The sequence below is a fragment of the Talpa europaea genome, assembly GCF_964194135.1.
Source record: "Talpa europaea genome assembly, chromosome: 5".
Taxonomy (NCBI): domain Eukaryota; kingdom Metazoa; phylum Chordata; class Mammalia; order Eulipotyphla; family Talpidae; genus Talpa; species Talpa europaea.
This window is the reverse complement of record NC_140071.1, coordinates 17,838,370-17,860,615: the sequence shown is the minus strand read 5'-3', so window position 1 is coordinate 17,860,615 and position 22,246 is coordinate 17,838,370. Positions and strand designations below refer to the sequence as shown.

The following is a 22,246-nucleotide window of genomic DNA, read 5'->3' as shown; positions in this document are numbered from 1 at the left end:
CTCTGTGCCACCAGGAGGCCCCTCCTTATACATTTAAGCCATGTTTTTTTTCTTTTTTCTTTTTTTTAATGGGATGAGCTCTGTATTTATGGGCATGTCTTAGTATCACTGTCACCATGTTCTTATTTCTGTAATTAGCTCTTAAAAGCACTTGTAAATATGAAACATGTAAAACAATTTGGATTTTTCCCAAAAGCAGGGAAAAAATACAAACAAAAACTCTTCAAATACTTTTAGTTGGTGTTAGAAAAGTCAGAATATAGTTTGATTTCCTACCTGTTCTTTTTTTCTTCTAGAAAAACCTGTCATTGCTCAACCAATGTTTGTTTTTGAAAAGAGAGAACAAACTTCCAAGGTAAGATCTAGCTACCTTTCTTGGCATGATTTCTACTCTGTCAAGGAAAATTGTCTTTCAAGAAGCCATATCTATACTAAATGGTATCACTGCTGTGTAAGTTTATCCTCTTGTCCTTCACCTAGCAGGATATTCATGTTGTAGGGGGTTACTGATGACAATTTGACTGAAATGGGAAGCCAGAGGCCTTGTCTCGAAGCTATGCCATTTTCACCAGTATTAAGATATTAATTAATACTCCACCACTTGAGTGGGGAGGGGCTGACAGTCTTCAGCAGGGCTAAGGCGCCTCATGTGTCCCCACCACTCTAGCCTAACACTGGCTACAAAATAAGCTCTAAACTGACATTTGATTTAAAAGGGATCTTGGGGCCCTGTCTGGTTTTTCAGCATTATATTACCTGCTTTGAAAGACAAATGATAAGATTCATAGTGCTCTTATGTTAGCTTAATCAGTATTTTCTTGTAATTCATTCTTGCCTATGCAGGTAATTTACCCTTCTACCCACAAAATTAACTGCAGGAAACACTCAACCCCCAAGCTCTTTTTGAAAAAGCAGATTCCTGGCCCCACCCCAGGTGTTTCAAAATCTTCATTTTAAACAAGTTCCTACAAGGGATTCTGTAGTTGCTGAAATATAAAACCACTCTGCTAGACTTTGCTTTTTCCTGAATACGATCCTAGCGTGTAAAAGTGAGCTGCTGTGTCCTGGCCTGGATGAATAGACCCAGCTTCTGGTCTTCTTGCTTATGAAATGACAGAGAGGAAATATGATATAAACACAGGCACTACTCAGCTCTCATTGGCAGCTTTGTTTCCTTCCAGAGACCCGCAGAAGACACCCTGTATGAAGCAGCAGAACATGGTAATGATTTGTATCCTGCATTTCAAAATCAATCTTAAAAGAAAATAAATAGGTGCAAACATTTTGACATGTGGCATGGACTGTGTAAAACTTGATCATTTTTCTTGTTTAAAACACACAAATAGGGACCTCCCTGGTGGCCTAGGGGTTAAGTCTCAGTGCTATCACGCTATCACTGAGCTCCATCCCCAGCCAGGGAGCTGACCCACATGGCACAGCAGACCTCTCCTATCTCGCCCCGCTGTTCCCCCCAGCAGTGTATTTCTGTCAGTCTGCCTGTTCTGCTCTCCACTCTGTCTCTGGTGAATCCTCTCACCCCACACACACCTCTGGCCTGCACCCCAGTTCTTCTATGCATAAATAAATAAATAAATAAATAAATAAATAAATAAATAAATAAACAAACAAACCAACCAACCTTCGGAGAAAAATAAAACATAAAATAGATTAGCTTTTGCTTTGGAAGATGACATGTAGGTCCCGGAGCACCCCATGTTAACAGCAACACTAACACCCCATAGTCTCCACTGCCTGTCTCTCAACCTACTGAAAACATTCTCTGTACAACCTCAGAATGAGTAAGCAATTTCTTGCTAAAGCCACTCATTTTCAATCATTTCCTACCAGGATCATATGCCTCTCAGTATATAATCACTACGCTGGTAATCCCATTATTTTAAATTGTGCTTTGGGAGTTAGCGTGTTATCAAATGATGATATGTAGACAAAAGGAAATTCTATTTATCCTCCCATGTCATGGGTTGAGGATAATTTGTTATTGCAAGCCATTTTACCCTTCACGTTGAATTTCTTGCAGAATGTAATGGTTTTTCAAGAAAACGTGTTCGGTCTTCATCTTTTACTTTGCATACTACAGATTCTCAGTCTCGAAGAGGTAGGTATAGACTTGACTTGGCTGTTCACTGTTATGTTTACTCTGAGTATAAAGTTACTAAGAGACTCAAATGGATAATGTCTAAAAGTCTAATCACTGGGTGGTGTTTATAATACATTGTTTTACGAAGCAGCAGTCTGTGAAATAGATTGTACTATGAGTCACTATTTTAAAACTCATTTTATCAACACTGGAAAAGAGATGGAAGGATATCAGCCACATTGTTTAGTGGTTTCCTGACGTTATCGGACTACAAGGGTTTTGGGTTTTTTCCCCTCCTCTTTTGTATTTCGTGGTGTTCCCAAAGTTTCTGCATTGAGTATGTACTGAGGTTATAATTAAGGGAAACTGCCATTTTCCCCAAAGTAACCATTTTCTTAAATAAACAGATGTCTTCCATTTAAAAATACATTTTATTCTAATAACTTTTTCATATGTGCATTCTAAATAAATTAGAAACTCAGTTTCTTCTGCATTCAAGGTGCTCTGCAGAGCCCTCTGGGAACAGATTGTACTGCCTTCTGTCTGGGTACAGCTCTTTGTGTTCGACTGTCTGTCTCCTCCACAAACAGCTCTCTGAGGTTGTGTTGATGCCTCATTGACAGTCTTACCTGTGAAAAATACTCGAATATTTATTGAATGAAATATTCAGTGAATATTAAAGTGAATTTAAAATCTTCACTAGAGCACCCTTTATTTATGAAAATACAATTTTTCTAAACTAGTGAGACAGAAAATTTTCCAAAACAACAAAAATCCCAATCAAAAGAAACGCAAAACCTTCCCCTTATTGATTCCAGTTTGCAATCTGCTTTTTAGCATCTACCTTGTCCCAGAAACGAATGCGATCCTCGTCCTTCACTGATCTCCCCATCTTACCCCATTCTGGGCCAGGTAATAAAAAAGTTCTAGAACTTCAAGTCTGATGCTCTGACTTTTTAAGAACCATTCTCATTAAAATGAGCTTGCTTTCTCAGCTAACATAAAATGCTGACACTTTAGTGTCAAATGAAAGAGAGGGCCTAAGTATGCATGGAAAAAATACCTTGTGAATTACAACTCCAAGTTCCAGACATTGTAGCTGTTTATTTTTGGTGGAAAGTCTGAACTTCATGTTTTTTCATAGAGTTTGTTATTTTGTATGAGGCAACCCTCAAAATACCTTGCTTTAATTTATTATTGTCCATCTATATAGTTTATAGTATATATATTTGTACTCAAAATTTGTAAGCTTGAGATTTTTATTCTAAAATTTAGAATATGATTCTTTTTGAACATTTTAATAATTAAAACTTAACATCATTTTATTTGAAATTTGCAAAACTACCTTATAATAAAATATTTGAAATGGTTGGAACATTCTCTATATTAAAATTATCTGTATTCTTGTGTATTTTTGTTTCTACTGGAAAACTCATTGTCTTTTCCCAGTTAGACTTGCCAATAAGAAATAAAAAATACTATTCACTCAAACTATTCACTTCCTTCTAAATGATCCCTCTCTACCCAGAGGAATCAGTTTTCAAACTAGTGAACCAGCATAATGGTCATGTTTACTTTAAGAATCATTGAGGAGTGAAGAGTGGCACATCACCTGCTAACAGTTTATAACTTTTTTTGAGAAATATGTATTAATGCACACAGAAGTTATATTACTAATTCAAATATTATAATCTGTAGAATTTCTCTGAGTACTCTACTCATGATTTTAAATAAATGAGACTTCCTGTTCTGTTGGTGACCTAATTTCCACTTACATTTTTGAGAGTAAACAGAACTGCGTACCAGAACTCACCCTGTCACCATGCAGTTTTAGAAGAAACAGCTGCTCCCATGTGCACTGAGGATTGTTAGTGCCAACAGCGACATCTGCTGGCGACTTTAGTACAGGACTGTTACTGACAGTTTTTTAAATTTCTGATTTTTTTTTTTTGTAGTGAGGAAAAACAATGTTTTTATGACATCAACTCTTGTGCAAAGGAATGTTAATATGAATAGGGAAGAACAAGGTATGTAGCTTCTCTCTGTTACAAGATTCTCAGAAATCTTACATCTTACCATCTACATTTTAATCCGTGTATGTGTATATTAGTCTAAGTGACTAAACATGGGGGTATTTTATAGATTATTTTGATTTATTAACACTAATCTCATTAATTGTGACTTTAGGAAAAAATATCAAATTAGTCAAAAATAAGGAGGGAGAAGTATTTCAGCAAAAAAACATTGACCCTTATTTCTGGTGTTTTAAGGTCCTGTGAAGCATTTTGAACATTTTCTGAGACCTGCTATATTGCAGGCCCCTCTCACTCCAAGGGGTGAAAAAATAAAAACATTTAGACACGAAACATTGGAATCCTGCAAGACTAGAGAAAAGGTAAGAAGATCTTCCTGGTAGAGCAGACCTCAACCTCCCCTTCTCCCTTTTGTGATTGTTTGTGGCCCCCACATCCAGAATTAGGGACTGCCTGATCTTTGTTCTGTTGTTAATGTCGCTGCCAGACTAGATAGCAAAAAACCACACCTTATAAAATGTGTCCTCTTAAATTGGAGAGTTGTTCCCTGAACAAGTCTTGTGGTTTTTTCTAAGTTTATTATTTTTTTTAATAATAAATTTTATTTTTATATTCCCCATACAATTGCAAACCCCCCATTCTGACCCCAATCCTTCCCCTCCTGTCCCCCACCCCTCCCCCAAAAGTGTCTCTGGTTCATAGTGTTTTGTTGATTTTGATTTTCACTTTCTTATAGTTATTCATTTTCCTGGTCCCTTATTTAAGTTTTCTAGATTCCTGCTATGAGTGAGACCATCCGGTATTTTTCTTTTTCTTTCTGGCTTATTTCGCTGAGCATGATCCCTTCCAGCGCCATCCATGTTGCTGCAAATTGCATGTGTTTATCTTTTTTGAATGCTGAGTATAAACCATAAGTTCTACGGGTTCCCCCAGGTCATGGAAACCCTTGGGATCTTAGTGCAGTTAAGGGTTTCACTGTGAGAATACGTGGAGGCCTGTCATTACTAAAAAGCCAATAAACAGAGACAGGAGTTGAATCTATAAGCACTTTCATTTTTCAGATCACTGGCCAATTGATCTGAGAGAAGACAGGGCAGAGCACCCGGAAGAGACTGTTTTCTCATGGCCATTGATATGAGAGAACGGAGAGACCATCCTGCCAACTCATCTTGAGCTAGCCTGTTCTAATGAGTTAAACAAAATAGTCATAAGCAAACAGCCCATCAGAACAGCCCGTCACAGTTGAATCAGTTTATCGGAACAGCCTGTCACACTTGCTCTTGGTACTTGTCACATCCAGCCCCCAGAGTATGTTATCAGCTTCTCAGTTCTCTTGACCCTGGTACATCTGATGGTGTCAATGTCCAGCACTCCTTCCAGCATCACTGGGGCAGGAATCTAAGCTTTAAAGAAAACAGATCATTAGTCACGTAGTGTGGACGTGCAGACCATGCTCGGTGTGTATGTACAGATTCCTGTACTAGGTATGGTGCCTTTCTCTTCCTCCCTAGCCCCCTCTTGGTAGCCTGGGCTGGGGGATCGAAGTCAAAAAAAGCACAGGAATTTCCCTCATCTCCAACTGCTTGACATCCTAGTGTGACTCTGCCAGTTTAGATCACACCTGACTTAGCTCCAGACCCATCTTGATGAATAACAGGAGCAGGGAACTGCCGCGTAGGGTAATTGGAGAGCTGGGGATGCCGCTGGAGACAGATAAGATCCTTTACTCCAGCTGTTGTAGTGGGAATCACTCACTGTGAGCCTTTCAAAGGTGGTATCCACTTTTCTCAGGCCACATCCTTATGGGTTTAGGAATATTCTGTTATTATGGGTCTAGCTGTGTCTTCCAGAAGCAGACACTGGAGTGGAATAGTACACAAGGTCAGTAGTTTGGAATTTGACAGTTATTCCATCAGTCATTTGTTTCCTGCTAAATTATTGAGATTTAGGTCATCTAGTTTTGTTTTATTTTTCCACACTGACTGTAAGGACAGGGTCAGATGAAAGTGTTAAAGGAATAGTCATTTCATTAATTCAATGAAAAAAATCAGATTGATACTAATCCTATCCCTGTCACTATCTAACTATGTTTGCATTCTTGGACAAACTGCCCAATCTTCTTTGTTTTATCGGTGACATAAACTGATCAAACTTGGTCGGCAATTGCCAGTATTTCATATTTCCAAATATTTTTCTTTGTAAGGTATGACTTCATGAGAACAACTATGAATATATAAGTCATTTCATTATTCATGCTGTGATATATGGTATAAGATATGATTTTTTAAAGATTTATTTATTTATGTATACAAGAGCTGTGGTGTAGGCCAGAAGTGGGGGGGGCGGTGAGAGGGTTCACCAGAGATAGGGTAGGGAGCAGAACAGGAGGATTGGCTGAAATACACTGCTAAGGGGAGCAGCGGGCAAGACTGGAGAGGTCTGCTGCACCATGTGTGTTAGCTCCCTGGCCAGGAATTGAACTTGTGCTATAGTGACTGCAGATTGCCTCATAGTGCTGAGACTTAACCCCTTGCACCACCAGGGAGGCCCAAGATATGATTTTTAAGTAAAACATTTTAAATTTCAAACAGTGTATTATTAAAAGTCTTCAATTAAATATAATCTAATAATCATCACTATATTACATTAGTGTTTTTATCTACTTAAGAAATTATGAATGTTGTTTCATTTGTTTTAAAATATGTAAGAAAAAGTATGATGTGCTGATGAATTTCTAAAATATTACAATGCATTTGACTTTGGAACAACTTGTGCTATAGATTATAGATTAAATTATTATTCCATGCTATGATGTCTAAAGTAAATTAGTATTTCTTCTTTGTCATGATTTTTTTAAATATTGCATATTTTAAATATGAAATGATTTTTGTATTTTCTTACTAAAAGATAATGCATAAGAGAAAACTTCAGACTATGTTTGCCAGCATTTCTTCTTGCATCAGTTACTAAGGGTATGAGTAGAACTTACTCCTAATTAGCAGAAAGCCTAATTGGATATGCCCATCATTGAATTTTATACTGTGCAAGAGTTCTGAGAAAATAAATGTAATTTACAGATTTAGCAAAAATTACCTGTAGGTGAATTTTATAGACCTATTTTTACGTTCTTTATTGAACTTTATATCAACTTTAGAACAATTTTTTATTCACTCTGCTATTAATCAATGGTCACTTATTGCATCTAAATTAAGAAATACATTAAAAACCATTGTTTGCTACATAAGAGTGAGGACAGAGAGAAATCACTTGAGTGACTGAGCAGGAGCAGGCCCTGAGGTCTGTCAACCAGGCACATGGTGACCTGATATATACTTGTCAGCTTACAGATTCTGTTATAAAGGCAAAATTCCCAACATTACTTTTATTGTTCAATATGAAAATTAAAGTGAAAACAGATCTTTCTAGAGTCATATAAACTCCCTGCAACATCTTTACAAATTTCTGGGTGGGGAAGGAAGTGTCAACAAAACATTGGAGACACTAGATCAGCTCATTTTTAGGATTCCTGCCAGTCCTAAAATTGCTCGCTCTTTCTGTTCCACATCCATACAGATTATGTGCATGTGTGTATGCACATCAGCTAGAGTAACTAATTGATTAAGTTATGGGTTAAAAGTTTCCACATGAAGATGAATGGAGTTTCCTCTGATACTAAGTGGCTTTGATGCTGAAGCTCTTAAAGTGTCTCTAGGCATTAAATAGTTTGGAAAGACTGATTTTCTAATCTAGAAATAGAAATTACTCTCCATTTGGTGAAAAAGATAAAAACAAGAGGAGGTAGGATATCAGAATATTATGACTAAGTGTATAGTCACTGGCGTCAGAACAGGTTCAAATATCAAGTCTGTTCCTGGTTGCCCTTGCACAAGCCTGACCAAGTTATTTAAGCTTTTTAAACCAGTTTACTCATCTGGAAAATGTGGATAATAGAAGTACAAAGTGTATAGAACCGTATGTTTGAGATAATGCCTATAAAATGCTTAGGACAGTACTTAAACATTGTAGGTTTCCAATATATTTAAATATAACTATTGTTTCCTTGTCTGATACTTCTGAAATAAAGCAACTTAAAGTGACCTTTTTCATGGATTTATTTTCTTTCAGATTTCTGAGAATTCCTATTTTCTAAGTGAAAATTTACCAAGTGCCAGAATTTCAGTCCAGCTCTCTCCTAACCAGAGTTTTTTAGGTGCTACATCAGTAGGGTAAGTTCATAACAAGCAACTAGAAGTGTTGTCTCCTCCCTCTTGCTTTCTTTTATCATTACAATTTACAGAAAATATTTTTTGACAGTGTGTTGATAAATTGCTATGATTTCTGCTTGACATGAGATTTTATAAAGAATACAAGTTTTAAATTGCTTTTCACTACATCTCTGATATTTAGATGTTCTCACATTAAATACTGGATTATCTTGTTGGTGTAGATGAGAATGTTTCAAAGAACTATAAACTTTTATTTAGTTAGGCATTAATTATCTGGCTACTAGATTAGCCTTCTCTTCCCTTTCTCTGACATTCTTTTTTCCCTCTTTTTAATTATTTTTGACGTTATTCATAGTTTATTGACATAAATTGGATAGAAAATAAAGAAATAATATAAATATACAAAATAAAAGTTAATATTTACTAGAATCACCATGGATGCGTGGATGTTTGATCTGAGAGAGGATTAAAAGTGCTCAGGACATAAAAAGACTCACTTGATGAGAGTTTGTGCAGGTGCTGTGCCTGGGGGGGTTGGGGGCATGGAACTTGGAGCACCCCATCCTCAGGTCCTCAGAGAGAGGGCTGGGTGCCTTCCAAGTTTCTCATCATGCAAAGACATGTTTAACATTGAAAAGAAGTCTCTGGGAAGAAAAAGCCAACTAAACAAATATATACTCACATTTAATTGACAAGAGAGGTTGCCTTGGATTTGCCCAGGTGACCTGCAATTGCTAAAAGCATTAATCACTTGGGTAAGAGGAGAGTGTAGATTAGAAATTGGAATGACTGCGGTGAAAAAGCCAAAAGATAAGAACTAGGCAGACATCCCACTTCAAATAATCAGTTCAGGGCATGAGACCTGTGTGGACAGGTCTGGGTTAGTCCTATAATAGCTGTATTTTGAATGTATCCCTGCAAGTACCAATCTCTCAATTTTTCCTTTGTATCTCATTGACTTCTGATGAATACAAGTTATCTGTAGATGTCTTTGTGTTTTACATAAATCTATAAATCACATGTATTTATGGCCTTACCACATGGCTTTTTCCATATATTTAAAGTAGCAAATGCTTCTATGTTTTCCTTAGATGTCAACCAAATGAAGATAAGTATTCTTTTAAAAGCTGTAGTTCTGATTTCGTATTTGGAGAAAACATGGTGGAAAGAGTTTTGGTAAGATTTTTGGCAAATGTTTCTATTATTCTCAAGGGTTGTCAGTTCAAATTTCTGAAGACAAATTCATTAAAACAATGTTAAATTGGAACATGCTTTTTAATCTCTGGTTCAAAGGCACATTTTCTGTCTTTAACTAGAATGATTGTGCTGGAAAGCAAGTTCCAGTTGTTAGAAGGATAGGAACCCACAGAGGGGAGGGATTGTATAATTATAACATTATTACCAATAAGAAACATTAAGCCATACTTTGACTTGTGTCAAACCAAAGGTACCTAAGAAAATCCCAGAATTATCTGCAATAGTTAGTTCAACTCAACAGGTAATAATCTTTTACTATAATTTTTCAATGACAGTTTTCATTAAAAAAGGCATTTAAATATTTTCCAAACCTCATTGGCTCCACTTCAGCATTTGACTCAGTTTAATGAGCATATGTTGTGTTCTTAAGACATATAAAGCATTGGCATTGCTCTCAAATTTGACTATATATTAGAATCATTAGAATCATCTATATATTAGAAAGCCTTTAAAGGCTTTCTTGTACTAGATACCTCCCTAAACCAATTGAATCAGAATTTCTGTGGGTGAGTCCAGGTCTCAAGTGCTTCCAATGTGCAACCAGAATTGAAAAATACTAGGGCCTCCCCGGTGGCGCAGCGGTTGAGTGCTGGGTTGCGAAGCTGCCCGCGGCCTCTGCAGTGCCGGTTTGATCCCCGGCTGCTCCCTGGCCACCGGAGGAGGGTCCCACATGGCGTCCCACATGGCGCGCAGACCTCTCCTGCCGCCCGCTGCTCCCCTCAGCAGTGTCCTTCGGTCCTTCTGCCTGCTCTGCTCCCCGCTCTGGCTCTGGTGAATTCTCTCACCCTCCCGCGCTTCTGACTGTACCCAGTGCATGCATAAACAAAACAAACAAATAAATAAATAAATAAAAACATGCCTCTATTAAAAAAAATCAACTTTAAAAAAATATATATAAAAAAAAAGAAAAAGAAAAATACTTGGGTAAGTGTTATGCAAAGCTAAAGGTGACTCTGTGCCTGCAAGTGGTTATAATCTAGTAAGGGAGACAGATAACTGTACAAATGAACTACAGTTGGGACTATGGATTTGCTTTGCAGAGACGTCTATATACAATTTCTACGCGCACTTTAAAATTGGCTTACAAAGAAAACTGAGTTATTATCGCTATTAATTAATAACATCCTAAGGGTAACAGGAGCTATAAAAATAACTTGTTTTTGTCCTCTAGTTAATCCTGTAATCAATTCTGTGGCCTTGGGATTTGGGAGCCAGGATGCCTCCTTCTTTGTTAGCTGACCATAGGCTTTTAGAGTAAATCATTAAACTTTCTGTGTTTTAGTTTCTATTTTTGAAAAATGGAAGGAATTACACCCTTCTCTATCAAGCTTAACAAAATGTCTTGATGTCCAGTTAAATAATCTAAAAATATCTTGAGAGGCCCTCCCTGGTGATGCAAGGGGTTAAGACGCGGCACTGCCGTGCTGTCCCCACAGCACGAGTTTGATCCCCATGGCACAGCAGCCCTTTCCTGTCTCCCCTCTGCTCCCCTCAGCGGTGTATTTCAGTCGATCTGCCTATTCTGTTCCCCATTCTGTCTCTGGCAAATCCTCTCACCCCCCGCATCTCTGGCCTGCACCCCAGCTCTTGTATGCATAAATAAATAAATCTTTTAAAAGTGTCTTGAGATTATAAGGAAAACCTAGAAAGCTAAATTCTGAATGGTATTCTAATTCTCCCTGTTCTCCAGAGGGAGAGCTGTGTCTTCCATAGCCGAGGAATTACTCAGTCTTTATGCAAGCAGGCCTTGACTTCATCACTTGTGCTGAGCCCTACATGTGCAGCCCAAAAAAAATGATCATTAGCAAAAATTGTCCTATAGGAAAAGTCAGAATTCTTTCTATACAGACCTCTGAAATAGCCTGTAAGTTCTCTAGTTAATTTTTTTGTTTCTTTAATGAAGTAGATAGAGTGAATTGCTAGGAAGACTGAATACCTTAAAAACAGAGACAATAATTGTACCCCCTTTCATGGGAACACTGAACAACCATAAACTCCTTTGGGGCCCCTGGAATTTCTGCCAGTGTCCCCAGATATAGATCCATCTGAAGCAAACTGGCCATAACTAGATGATGCACAGAGCAAGGTTCTCAAAAGATAGGAAGGAGTTTCCTGATTAGGTTGTTTGGAGCCCGAAACAAAAACATAGCAGTTGGGTTTGTTTGCCATGTTGAAACAGAACAAAGGTAACTTTTGGCTTACTTACTGCAAATATTTAGGTATAAAATTAGGTAATTCATCTTTGCCCTCCATCTAGGGTACGCAAAAACTTACCCAGCCTCAACTCGAAAATGATGTGTACACCAAGGAAAAGCCATTCAAATTCACTTTAAAATTTCCTATGGACTCTCCAAACTCACGTAAGAATTCTTTCATTTGTAAAACATTTGATTCAATTAGTTTATTCCTTATTTCCCATGTCATGTCACTTGTTTAACATCTATAAACTACAACAACAGCAACTGTTTATTTATTTATTTTTTTGGTAATGATTAAAGAATGTGGCTTTATTAAAAAAATGTGGTTATATGATATGTAAGCTTTTCAAAAATGTTCGACTAATGATACAAAGAATCATTAAAGAGACTTATTTGAATTTAAATATCTTGATTTGGGAGGAACATTCATTGTCATAAAAGCTAAGTTAACATATATAGTAGGGACAAAAAAAAAAAGAACGTTCATGGCAGAGAAAATGTGGCTTTTTATGTGTTTTCCCTCCTATTTTCTCTTAGGAACAGACTCTATTAAAAATATAACGTTAATTGAATCAGCTGCTGCTTTCTCTTCTAAACCATCATCAAAATGCTTGCTGGAGAAAATTGAGGCTATAACAGGGGAGGAGGCAGAACATAATGTGCTACAGGTGTGTATGTCCTGCATCATTCTCCCAGGTAGCACTTACATACCTCGTATAAAGTACCATCAGGAGGGACATCTCTAAAAAAAAAGAAGGGAGCATAGTTTTAACGAAGGCTGAGAGGCTCAAGTAAAAATGTTAAGAGACGTCCAAAGATTAAGCCAGTGTTTTGTTGTATTCTTACATTTGGTGTATAATTTGCAAAAAAGTGGGCTATTGGTGCTACAACCATTCACATTAGTCCCCTAAAAGAAGACAGCCGTGGACTCTGTCTTAAACAAAAATTAAGACCTTTGTTTTATACTTTCCATGCCTACTTTTTATTCAATGTTATTATATGATTTTTGAAATTCTGTATACACTGAAGATTCCCAAACACTGATAAAATGAATTGATTTCAGTTCAAGATAATAAAAACAACGTTGTTCTCCTTGCAAAGTTCATTAAATTAAGTTTTGAACTTCACTTAAATCAAGAATTTCACAGATATAATTTATAGCATCCTACACAGGATTTAAATGTTGACTCACTCACTTCTCAATCTAGGCATATGTAATGTAATTACAACTTAACCATTTCCAGCAAAGGCATGGATTTCCCTTTGCCTTTCTACATTTGCTTTCCCCCAAACATTCCATGCCTCCTTTTCCTCCATACTTTGTCTCAAACTTATATGTGCCTCTTAGATCAGATTAACCCTAGATTTATTGTAATTGCTAGGGGTGGAAGTCTGGCTTACTATGCTTTTGACATCATTTAGGTGATTCTTTCACAGAGTAATATTTTAGAACCACTAGACAGTATTATAATAGGTTACTCTAAAGAATTGAATCCTAGTTTTCAGCCATATTCTTTGGAATTTTTAAGCATACAAAAATTACTTTCATGATTCCTTCTCTTTCAAATGAATAACTCAAACATTAAGTTTGATTTAAAAAAGACTACAGAGGGGCCTCCCCAGTGGCGCAGCAGTTGAGCGCTGGGTTGCAAAGCTGCCCGCAGCCTCTGCAGCACCAGTTCAATCCCCAGCTGCCTGGCGAGGGTCCCACATAGCACGCAGACCCTTCCTGCCACCTGCTGCTCCCCTCAGCAGTGTACTTCGTCAGTCTGCCTGTTCTGCTCCTCACTCTGGCTCTGGTGAATTCTCTCACCCTCCCACACTTCTGACAGTACCCAGTGCTTATATAAATAAATAAATCTTTAAAAAATTAAACTAAAAAAAAAAAAAGGCTACAGAAAGAAAGTATTGTGATATTTTACCATAGTACTTTGCCATAATTATAAAAATGGGAACACATATATATTTACATATATGTATATACATACATACATACATACATACATACAAATCTCCCTGGAATGATAAAATATTAACAACAGTTACCTGTACATTTGGCAGAAATTAGCAGAGGGAAACTTGGGAGGACACTTTTTACAGTGAACATGTTTTCCTTTTTTATGTTTGAACTATTCAAGATTTCTATGTTTTTAAAAGTTAAATAGATGCAGCAGACCTCTCTTGCCTCACCCACTGCTCCCCTCAGCAGTGTATTTCAGTCAGTCTGCCTGTTCTGCTCCCCACTCTCTCTGGTGAATCCTCTCACCACCCACACCTCTGGCCTGTACCCTAGTTCTTGTATGCATAAATAAATAATTTTTTTTTAAAGTTAAATAAATGTTACAATTTGGTTTCTAAATCATAAACAAAGATTATTCTAGTAAATCAGATAAAAGTGTTAGCGCATCGGAAAGAATTTACTTTGAAAAAAAATTTGTATATATTTGACATTTTAAAAATTGTCCTTTAGATCAATTGCAAGCTTTTTATATTCAACAAAACAACACAGTCCTGGATTGAAAGGGGCAGAGGAGCTTTGAGGCTGAATGACACAGCAAGCACTGACTGTGGGACATTCCAGTCAAGACTAAGTAAGTAATCATTTTGTAAAGGAAGCCACTATTTCTTAGGGTAAAATTTCCAATATGGATCCTATCATTTTCTGGAGATGTGTTATGAAATATGTCAATAAACCAAACTACTGAGCACAACATTGTTTCTGATGATAGGGGCTTCCTGTTTACAGCAGACTCTGCTGTCAGATGTCACAGTTATGGCTGCATCACTAACTGGTGACTTTGGACATGTTACTTAATCTCTGTCCCAGATGCATTAATTTAAATGGGATAAGAGTAGTCTGTGACTTACTGAGTGAGTGTATGAATGAAGTGATAATGCAGATCCCAGCACACCCCTAAATAGTACTCTTATTGTTATTTTAAAAAATTATGAATAAGGATTCCTATTATTTGAAAGTATATGAAGCAAATTATTTTTGAAGTGAAAATAGTTTTTCCTAAAAGATAATATTTGGTGTGTAGGTTAGGATGAAAGTTAAGTTTTCAAGGAGAAAAAGATGTGAAATTATTAATTCCTGCAGGCAGAGTTATGGTTAGAAATCTGGAGTTAGTGAAACTGAGAGACCCAGGAAGGTTTAGATGTCCAAAGACACACACTGGGCATTGTTCAGAGGCCTAAACTGGAAGTGAACACAGGCACAGATCTGAGAAGGAAGGATGGATCAATACTGGGCATTCAAAGCTTAGGTGTGACCACAGGTAGAAAGTTGGACCCAGGTATATGGGTGTTTGTTGAGTTTTAGATAGCAAGCCAAAGAAACAGGTAAGGAATAGAGAATTCAGACTAAGAGAAGAGGAAGAGTGTCTTTAGTTCTGCAGCTGGCAAACAGGTTTCTAAATAACCTAACTAACTACTCTTATTCCCAAGACAGGGGCTTGCAAATAGTTGTTTTCTACTGCTTTAATTCCTCTCCTTCTATCACCTGCCCCCCCCCAAAAAAATACTCACAACTTTTCTTTTTATTATACAGGGAATACATGTTTATTATAAAAGAGAAATATATGGATCAACAAAAAGAAATAAATTGAAATCACTCATAGGCTTATCTTTCTACCATAGCCTATGTTAACAGAATATTCTTTTACGCTTTGTTCTCTGAAGATATAAATGTACACACTTACAGTATAATTTGTGGTTCATGGTATTTACATTGCTTTATAGGCTGATTTTTGTTTCTTTTCCATAGTATACCATGATCACCTTTCCTCATCGATAAATATATTTCTTCAGTATTCTTAATAGGTTAATAGGATTATCTTCAATAGCTACACCATGGTTTACTTACGTCTATTGTTTGAATGCTTATGGTTTTTATTTCAGTGTTTAACATTGTAAAAAAAAAATTAGATAAATATTCTTCAGATTCCTAGGTCCTCAAAGAAGTTTGAAAAATTTTAAACTTTATTTAAAATGTTATAGCAAAAAATGCAATCTGGCATGTCAGCCAGAAAATGTCCTCTTGAATAATAAAGCCCAACTTGAAAACAAAATTTTAACCTCATCAAATGATAACTTAATAGTGAAAATGTGGTCTGACAAACAGCTACGAGATTTGCTTTGCTTTCACACATGATAAATTCCCCTTGAAGGCTAAGGAATGCTGTTCTGTAGTCTGATGTCTTGACCTTCCTGTTTTAGTTATGCGCAATCAAGGCAGTCTGAGGCTGATTCTAAATAGCAAACTCTGGGCTCAAATGGAGATTCAAAGAGCAAACCATAAAAATTTACGAATAACAGCTACTGATTTAGAAGACTGTATCATCAAAGTGTTTTTAATTCAGGTAAGTGATAAATTTCAGTGGCAGAGGATGACCTTAATATATTTATAGATCTCTGAAATTGCTAATTTATTGGGCTTTTTTTTTTGCATTTTATTACAAAACCTGAACCACTGGCAAAGTGTCATTCATTATGATTGTTCATAGTCTAAAATAAGCCCTGAATTTTACATGCAATTTTGAGCTTAACACCAAAATCTATAGTAATCATTGGCACTCTCCCCAAGATGTTGCATTCATAGATAACGTCACACCTCTACATTTTTCTTTGCTATTGAAATTATGTCAATAATCTTATTAAGTTGCTAAAGAGTCTATTGTCCGGATTGGCTCCGAGGGGCCTACAGAATGCACAAACTGATGCTTATACTGTGTGCTGAACTTGAGAAGACTTTGAGATCACTGGAAAGGAACCAGTGCAAAATGGAAAAATACAGAGCTAGCAAGTTAAAGTAATCCATCCAATGGTAAATTCCAATTCTGGACATGAGTCAGTCTCCAAGGTAACAGAATAGGAGCACACAGCCTCAGCTGTTCCCGGCAGCAGGAATCCTTGACCTCAAATCCAAGATCCAGGCACAAGAGAAAGAGCTGGCAAGAATAATACCGTAAGAGTAAGTCCTGGGTTTCCCCTAAGGGCTGAGACCCACAAGACAGGAGAAAGCCAAGTACCGAAATGATTCTGGCAGAAGGTGGCCATACAAGTAAATGAACTCCTATAAAGTAATGGAAAAAAAATTGGCAAGTGCCCATTGATGAAAAGCCAAAGGTTTTATTAACTACCAGTAATTGCCTGTTAGGTGTAAGTGATGTTGAATATTAAGTAGGTAGAATGAGATGATGCCCAAACCCTGTTCACTATGTAGTGAGATAATTCTTGAGACTCAGCCAACCAAGACCCCTCCTCCTCCCTCAGATTTCTGTGGGTAAAGCAGACATTGAGACTGAGGCTGAGACTGTTTACTGGGATTAGGTTCTGCTACTCAATAACTGATCCATGATGACTTCTTAAAATTATAGGGTATTAAAAAGAATACACAAAACAACCTATAATAAAAAATCACCCAAAATTCCACTTGCAGAGATAGTCTGTACTGGTTTTACATTTTAGTGTGTACATGTATGTCATCATATAGATAATGCTGTACATACCCTGTACATACTATATATAGTATGACAGGCAAGTTATTTAGTCTTCCTTAACCTGATCTTACTCATCTGCCAAAGGAAGATAATAATCATAGACTTTATAAAGCTGATAAGAAGGTAAAAGAACTGATACTTAGTTATGAAATACACACATGTAACCTCCTTTATGTTTATCAAAGAAAAAGTGTTCTCATATCATTAAATAGTAATTTACTCTTCAAAAATTATTTTAATGGGTGAAAAGAATTCTATTTCATTATGGACTATACTTTATTCCATTAATCCAACCTTGTTAGATACTTAGGCAATTTACTATGCTTCATTATAAATTCTGCAAAGGAGGGGAAGAAATTCTCTGTGTACATACATGTTAATTTTCCTGGGAAAGGGTTTTGACTTGTCTTAAAAAATCTCTCTTCAGAAGACTGAACCAATTTTCATCCACACCAGCACTTACTTATAGTACTTCCCAGGAATTATAATTTTTAAATACTTTGTGAATTTTTTATTCAAAAATCTAGTATTATGCTTTTATTTTCTGAACTTCTTATTCTGAATTTCTTGAATGTAAACAATGGAATGAATTTGGCAAAAGGAAATACAGTGACTTATGAAAGGTATATTTAAAATTTAATGTTAGATGCAATTTGCAGCAACATGGATGGCACTGGAAGGGATCATGCTCAGCGAAATAAGCCAAAAAGAAAAAGAAAAATACTGGATGGTCTCACTCATAGCAGGAATCTAGAAAACTTAAATAAGGGACCAGGAAAATGAATAACTATAAGAAAGTGAAAATCAAAATCAACAAAAAACTATGAACCAGAGACACTTTTTGGGGGGTGGGGGGCGGGAGGGGAGGGATTGGGGTCAGAATGGGGGGGTTGCAAATGTATGGGGGAATATAAAAATAAAATTTATTATTTAAAAAAATAAATAAAATAAAATTTAATGTTAGAAAGCCAAGACATCACAATAGCATTTATATTTTAATTACAAATACTCTCAATAGTTTTTATTAACTCACTAAATAAAATCACACCTTTGCACAAAATATAAAAAAAATTTTTCAAGAATCAACAAATATTTACTAAACAGCTATTCTGTAATATCTAACACAATCTAAGAAACAAAAGTGTTTAATTTGTAATTAGTTTTTCCCCACAAAAGTAATTAAAGCAACTTAAAAACATGCACATGGATACTAGAGGGGAATATGTTAAGTGAAGGAAGTCAGAAGGAGAAAGACAAACACTGGACAGTTTTTGTCTTTCACTCGTGTGTGGAACGATATATGTTTCAGTCATCTATGGAATATAGAGAAACTGTAAAACAAAGGAAGAGACAAAACTAAACCAAAACAAAGCCTAGAAATATGACTGCAGAATGAGACTACTAGAGGGAGGGGGGAAATGGAGTGGAATCAAAGTTGGGGGGGGGGGCGGATTATGGATGCTTTGATGTTGGGTGTGGTGTGGTGACATGCACCTGAGGTGTGAAGCAATTCCCCTAAATCATATAGTGTTCTAAAACATTACTACAAAAAAAAAAAAAATCCTCAAATGAAAAAAAAAAGACATGCAAATGAAAATACATAATTTAATTTTCTTCCCCCACAGTTGTTATGTTGTTAGTTGAACCTTCAGTTTTTAGTTTCAGAAATGTTCAATAGCTCTCTGAAGGTCTAGCATGGAGAAGTTTTCCCAGATTTTCTTTGAAGTTGTAAAGAAGATACAAAAGTATAATGTAAACAACTATAATGTTACCTTCAAGAGCACTGACTTGGATGACAGAAGCCTGGAGTTCAGGTCCTAGCCAATTGCCAGCCAGCTAGGTGAAGTCATTGTGCTTTTCTGAGCCTTCATTTCCTCTTGTGCAAGCGGAAGAGGGAAAAAAGGGCATATTGAATACCTGTGCTATATACTTTTGCTAAAATAAGTAGAAAAAAAATTAACTCATAGCTCTATTGTAAGGACTATATAAAAAGAGAATAATGTAAATGTTACACTAGTGTTATTGTTGCTATCATTTTTTTTATATTAAAAGCAACCATACCAGTAGCAGAGTACGGGAAGTATGGGGAGCAGGGACTTCTGACATGTATATGTGCCCCAGCAAGATGGCTCCAGTGAGTTTTATTTTCCACAGTGCTGGCAAAGCCTTACTTTCCTTCCAATTTCCTTTAAAAAATAGAGAGGTCTCCCCCACCCTAATCCTCTAATTTTGTACAGTGCAAAATATGGTGGAGGAAGGTTGAGCTTAAATCCAAATTTTAAATCACCAAATTTCTTTTTTTGCAGTGTAAAATGCACAAATGGGGCTCTCTCATAAGATTTTTCGCTTTCGGATTTTATTTCCTTCGAGATGAATTGACTTTCATCCTTGTTTTCAGGGTTATCTACAGTCTAGATTTATGAGATACTACAAATCTATAAAACGTGGCTATTATAAAGTTCTTTTTCTTAACAATTTTTCTCATCAGGCCAGTGCCAAAGATACAAGATATCTGTATGCAGCCATACACCATCGTCTTGTTGCACTTCGAAGCTTTGACAAACAGAAAGATGGAGGTCAAGTTGAATGCCAGTCAGAAACAGTCCTCCAGCAATTAAATTGCGATAGCTGTGATGAGGACGAGGATGATTTTATCAAAGTCACTAAAAACAGATCGGGTAAGTAAGTTTTTTTCCATTTTGGTCAGAGGTTTAAGAACGAAATCTTATACACAATCCTATTATATGGAATAGATTTTTTTAAAGTGAAGCTAATCTGTTTAAAGTAGGTGGTGGTGGGAGCCCTAGTTGTTTGGATCTCAAAAATCAGTCTTATATATATGGCCTTCATTTGGGTTTTACCAAAAGTCAGCCTCATTGTGTTACCTGCATTCACATGCACTGAATTTCATAGAAGCCCATATTTACACGTCGGAGTATTACATGGCTACCCTGAAACTGACCATTTATTTTTGTCTCTCTCGGCTTGTTCTCATTTTCCCGTTATTGACTCTAATAGGAGAATTATAAATACATGTAATAGAGTAACCAGTTATATCTATCTTGAAACACTAAAAATTGTTTATTCCCTTTTTGGAATTTGATTGCTTCATTTTCAAGGACCTTGTTTTCCTTGAACAAAAAGTACCATTTCTTTTATTGTGTCAGGATTTGTAAAGTGAGCAAAGTTGAAGTGAAACATATTTGAGTGGTTGAGTAGTTAACAGATTTTAAGGTTTCAAAGCTTATCCTGATGTGTGGATTTAAAACTATAGTTCGTCATTATGACTGGAGAAAAACACTGTCAAGGAACTATTAAGCCCAGTTTTGTAAATACAGATGTAGCTATTCTGATAATTATCCAAGTATTTTCAGAAATAGCTTCATTTAGCCTTGATTTCTGTTCTACAGCAGATGGAGTAATATATACTTACTCTGTGTTAGTAAGCATTTTCCTAACTTTTAATCCTTTCATATATTAAAGCTACTTTAGTCATATGTAATTTATCTGGAAAAGAACATGTGTAGAACTTGATGAAGTATCTTCTTCACCCTAATACTAAAAGTGTAATCAAGTAGGGTCTCCCCGGTGGTGCAGCAGTTGAGCGCTGGGTTGCGAAGCTGCCCACAGCCTCTGTAGCACCGGTTCGATCCCCTGCCACCAGGTGAGGGTCCCACATGGTGCGCAGATCTCTACTGCTGCGCCCACTGCTCCCCTCAGCAGTGTATTTTGTCTCTCTGCCTGTTCTATTCCCCACTCTGTCTCTGGTGAATTCTCTCACCCTCCCGCTTCTGACTGTACCCAGTGCTTGTATAAATAAATAAATAAATATTAAAAAAAATGTAATAAAGAAAAAAAGCACAGAGCGTACAGATCGGATTTGTAAACTGCTTGACGCAGTGAAGCCAGAACCTTCAATGAACTTGCTTTCCCTTATGATTAAACAAGTGGTTTATTGTTCTTTGAAATGTATGAAATGTGCAAATACAATTATATTTTATATTGCCATGTTTATATGGACAATAATAAAATGGAGCCTATCTGAAAATGAATTGGTGCTCATTAAAAAGGTTAACTAGAAATAAGGATTAAATGACAAAATTCATCAACAAATGTTATATATATATTATTGTATTTTAGGACATGTTAATATGTAATTATCTTAATACAAAATGATAAACAATGGAAATAATATAAAGTAAATGTCAATCACATAGATTCCCTGACTCTTGTCATTCCTCTTGCTTTTGTCCCCACTAAGCCTCCCAACCCTCCCTACCCCCAGACTTTTCACTTACCTTTTCCAGGAGGTATTGCAAAAAATAAGAAAATATTCAGGAAGCAATAAAATGAAAAGTCTAATTTTTAAAACTCGGTTGTCAATGAATTAAGGAAGGATTTAATTACCTGAAAACGTCATGTTTAAAATTGGCAACATTTCCAAATGTTATTGCTAAAATATAGATTCCATGTACTTCATTTCCTCCCACTCCCCATTCATGACTATTCATGTGCAGCTGTATTCAAGATTAAATGTAATATTGTTTAATACAATTTTTAAATTTATATCACAGATCCCTCTAGGTGGACTCACAGACAATCGGTTGCCTGTTCATGAGCACTACCTACTAATAAAATGACAGAATCTACAAAATGATTGGTCGCCTTACTGACAATACTAAGCCAACCTAAATAAATGAGAAGATCCTATTCATTCCTTGAAGAGTTTTTATAGAAAAGCTCAAGAAATATAACTTGTTGCAAGTAAAATTTTCTTCTTATGTGGGCTAATAATTGTGAGGTTAAATGTTTTGATTATTGTGAAGAAAATGTCAATTTAAGAAATATATGAATTTTGAAGGTTTAAAACTTACCATTTTTGAAGAAGTTAATTTAGAAGAGGATTTGATAACCAATTTGGACTATTCATCAC

General features: G+C 36.2%; 1 protein-coding gene across 1 annotated transcript in view; it reads left to right on the top strand.

Annotated features, from left to right (window-relative positions):
• The window catches only part of RANBP3L (RAN binding protein 3 like), a gene marked incomplete at both ends in the record, with an annotated part of 43,561 nt that extends 21,630 nt beyond the window's left edge, over positions 1-21,931 (top strand). The window contains 14 exons of the mRNA XM_084233061.1: positions 297-355; positions 1,182-1,221; positions 2,039-2,116; positions 2,936-3,010; positions 4,054-4,125; positions 4,369-4,493; positions 8,257-8,357; positions 9,449-9,533; positions 11,872-11,974; positions 12,350-12,480; positions 14,283-14,403; positions 16,031-16,173; positions 19,802-19,991; positions 21,888-21,931. Of these exons, the coding sequence (XP_084089187.1) occupies positions 297-355; positions 1,182-1,221; positions 2,039-2,116; positions 2,936-3,010; positions 4,054-4,125; positions 4,369-4,493; positions 8,257-8,357; positions 9,449-9,533; positions 11,872-11,974; positions 12,350-12,480; positions 14,283-14,403; positions 16,031-16,173; positions 19,802-19,991; positions 21,888-21,931 (1,367 nt within the window). The remainder of the gene's footprint in view (positions 1-296; positions 356-1,181; positions 1,222-2,038; positions 2,117-2,935; positions 3,011-4,053; positions 4,126-4,368; positions 4,494-8,256; positions 8,358-9,448; positions 9,534-11,871; positions 11,975-12,349; positions 12,481-14,282; positions 14,404-16,030; positions 16,174-19,801; positions 19,992-21,887) is intronic.
• Between the last annotated feature and the right edge of the window lie 315 nt (positions 21,932-22,246).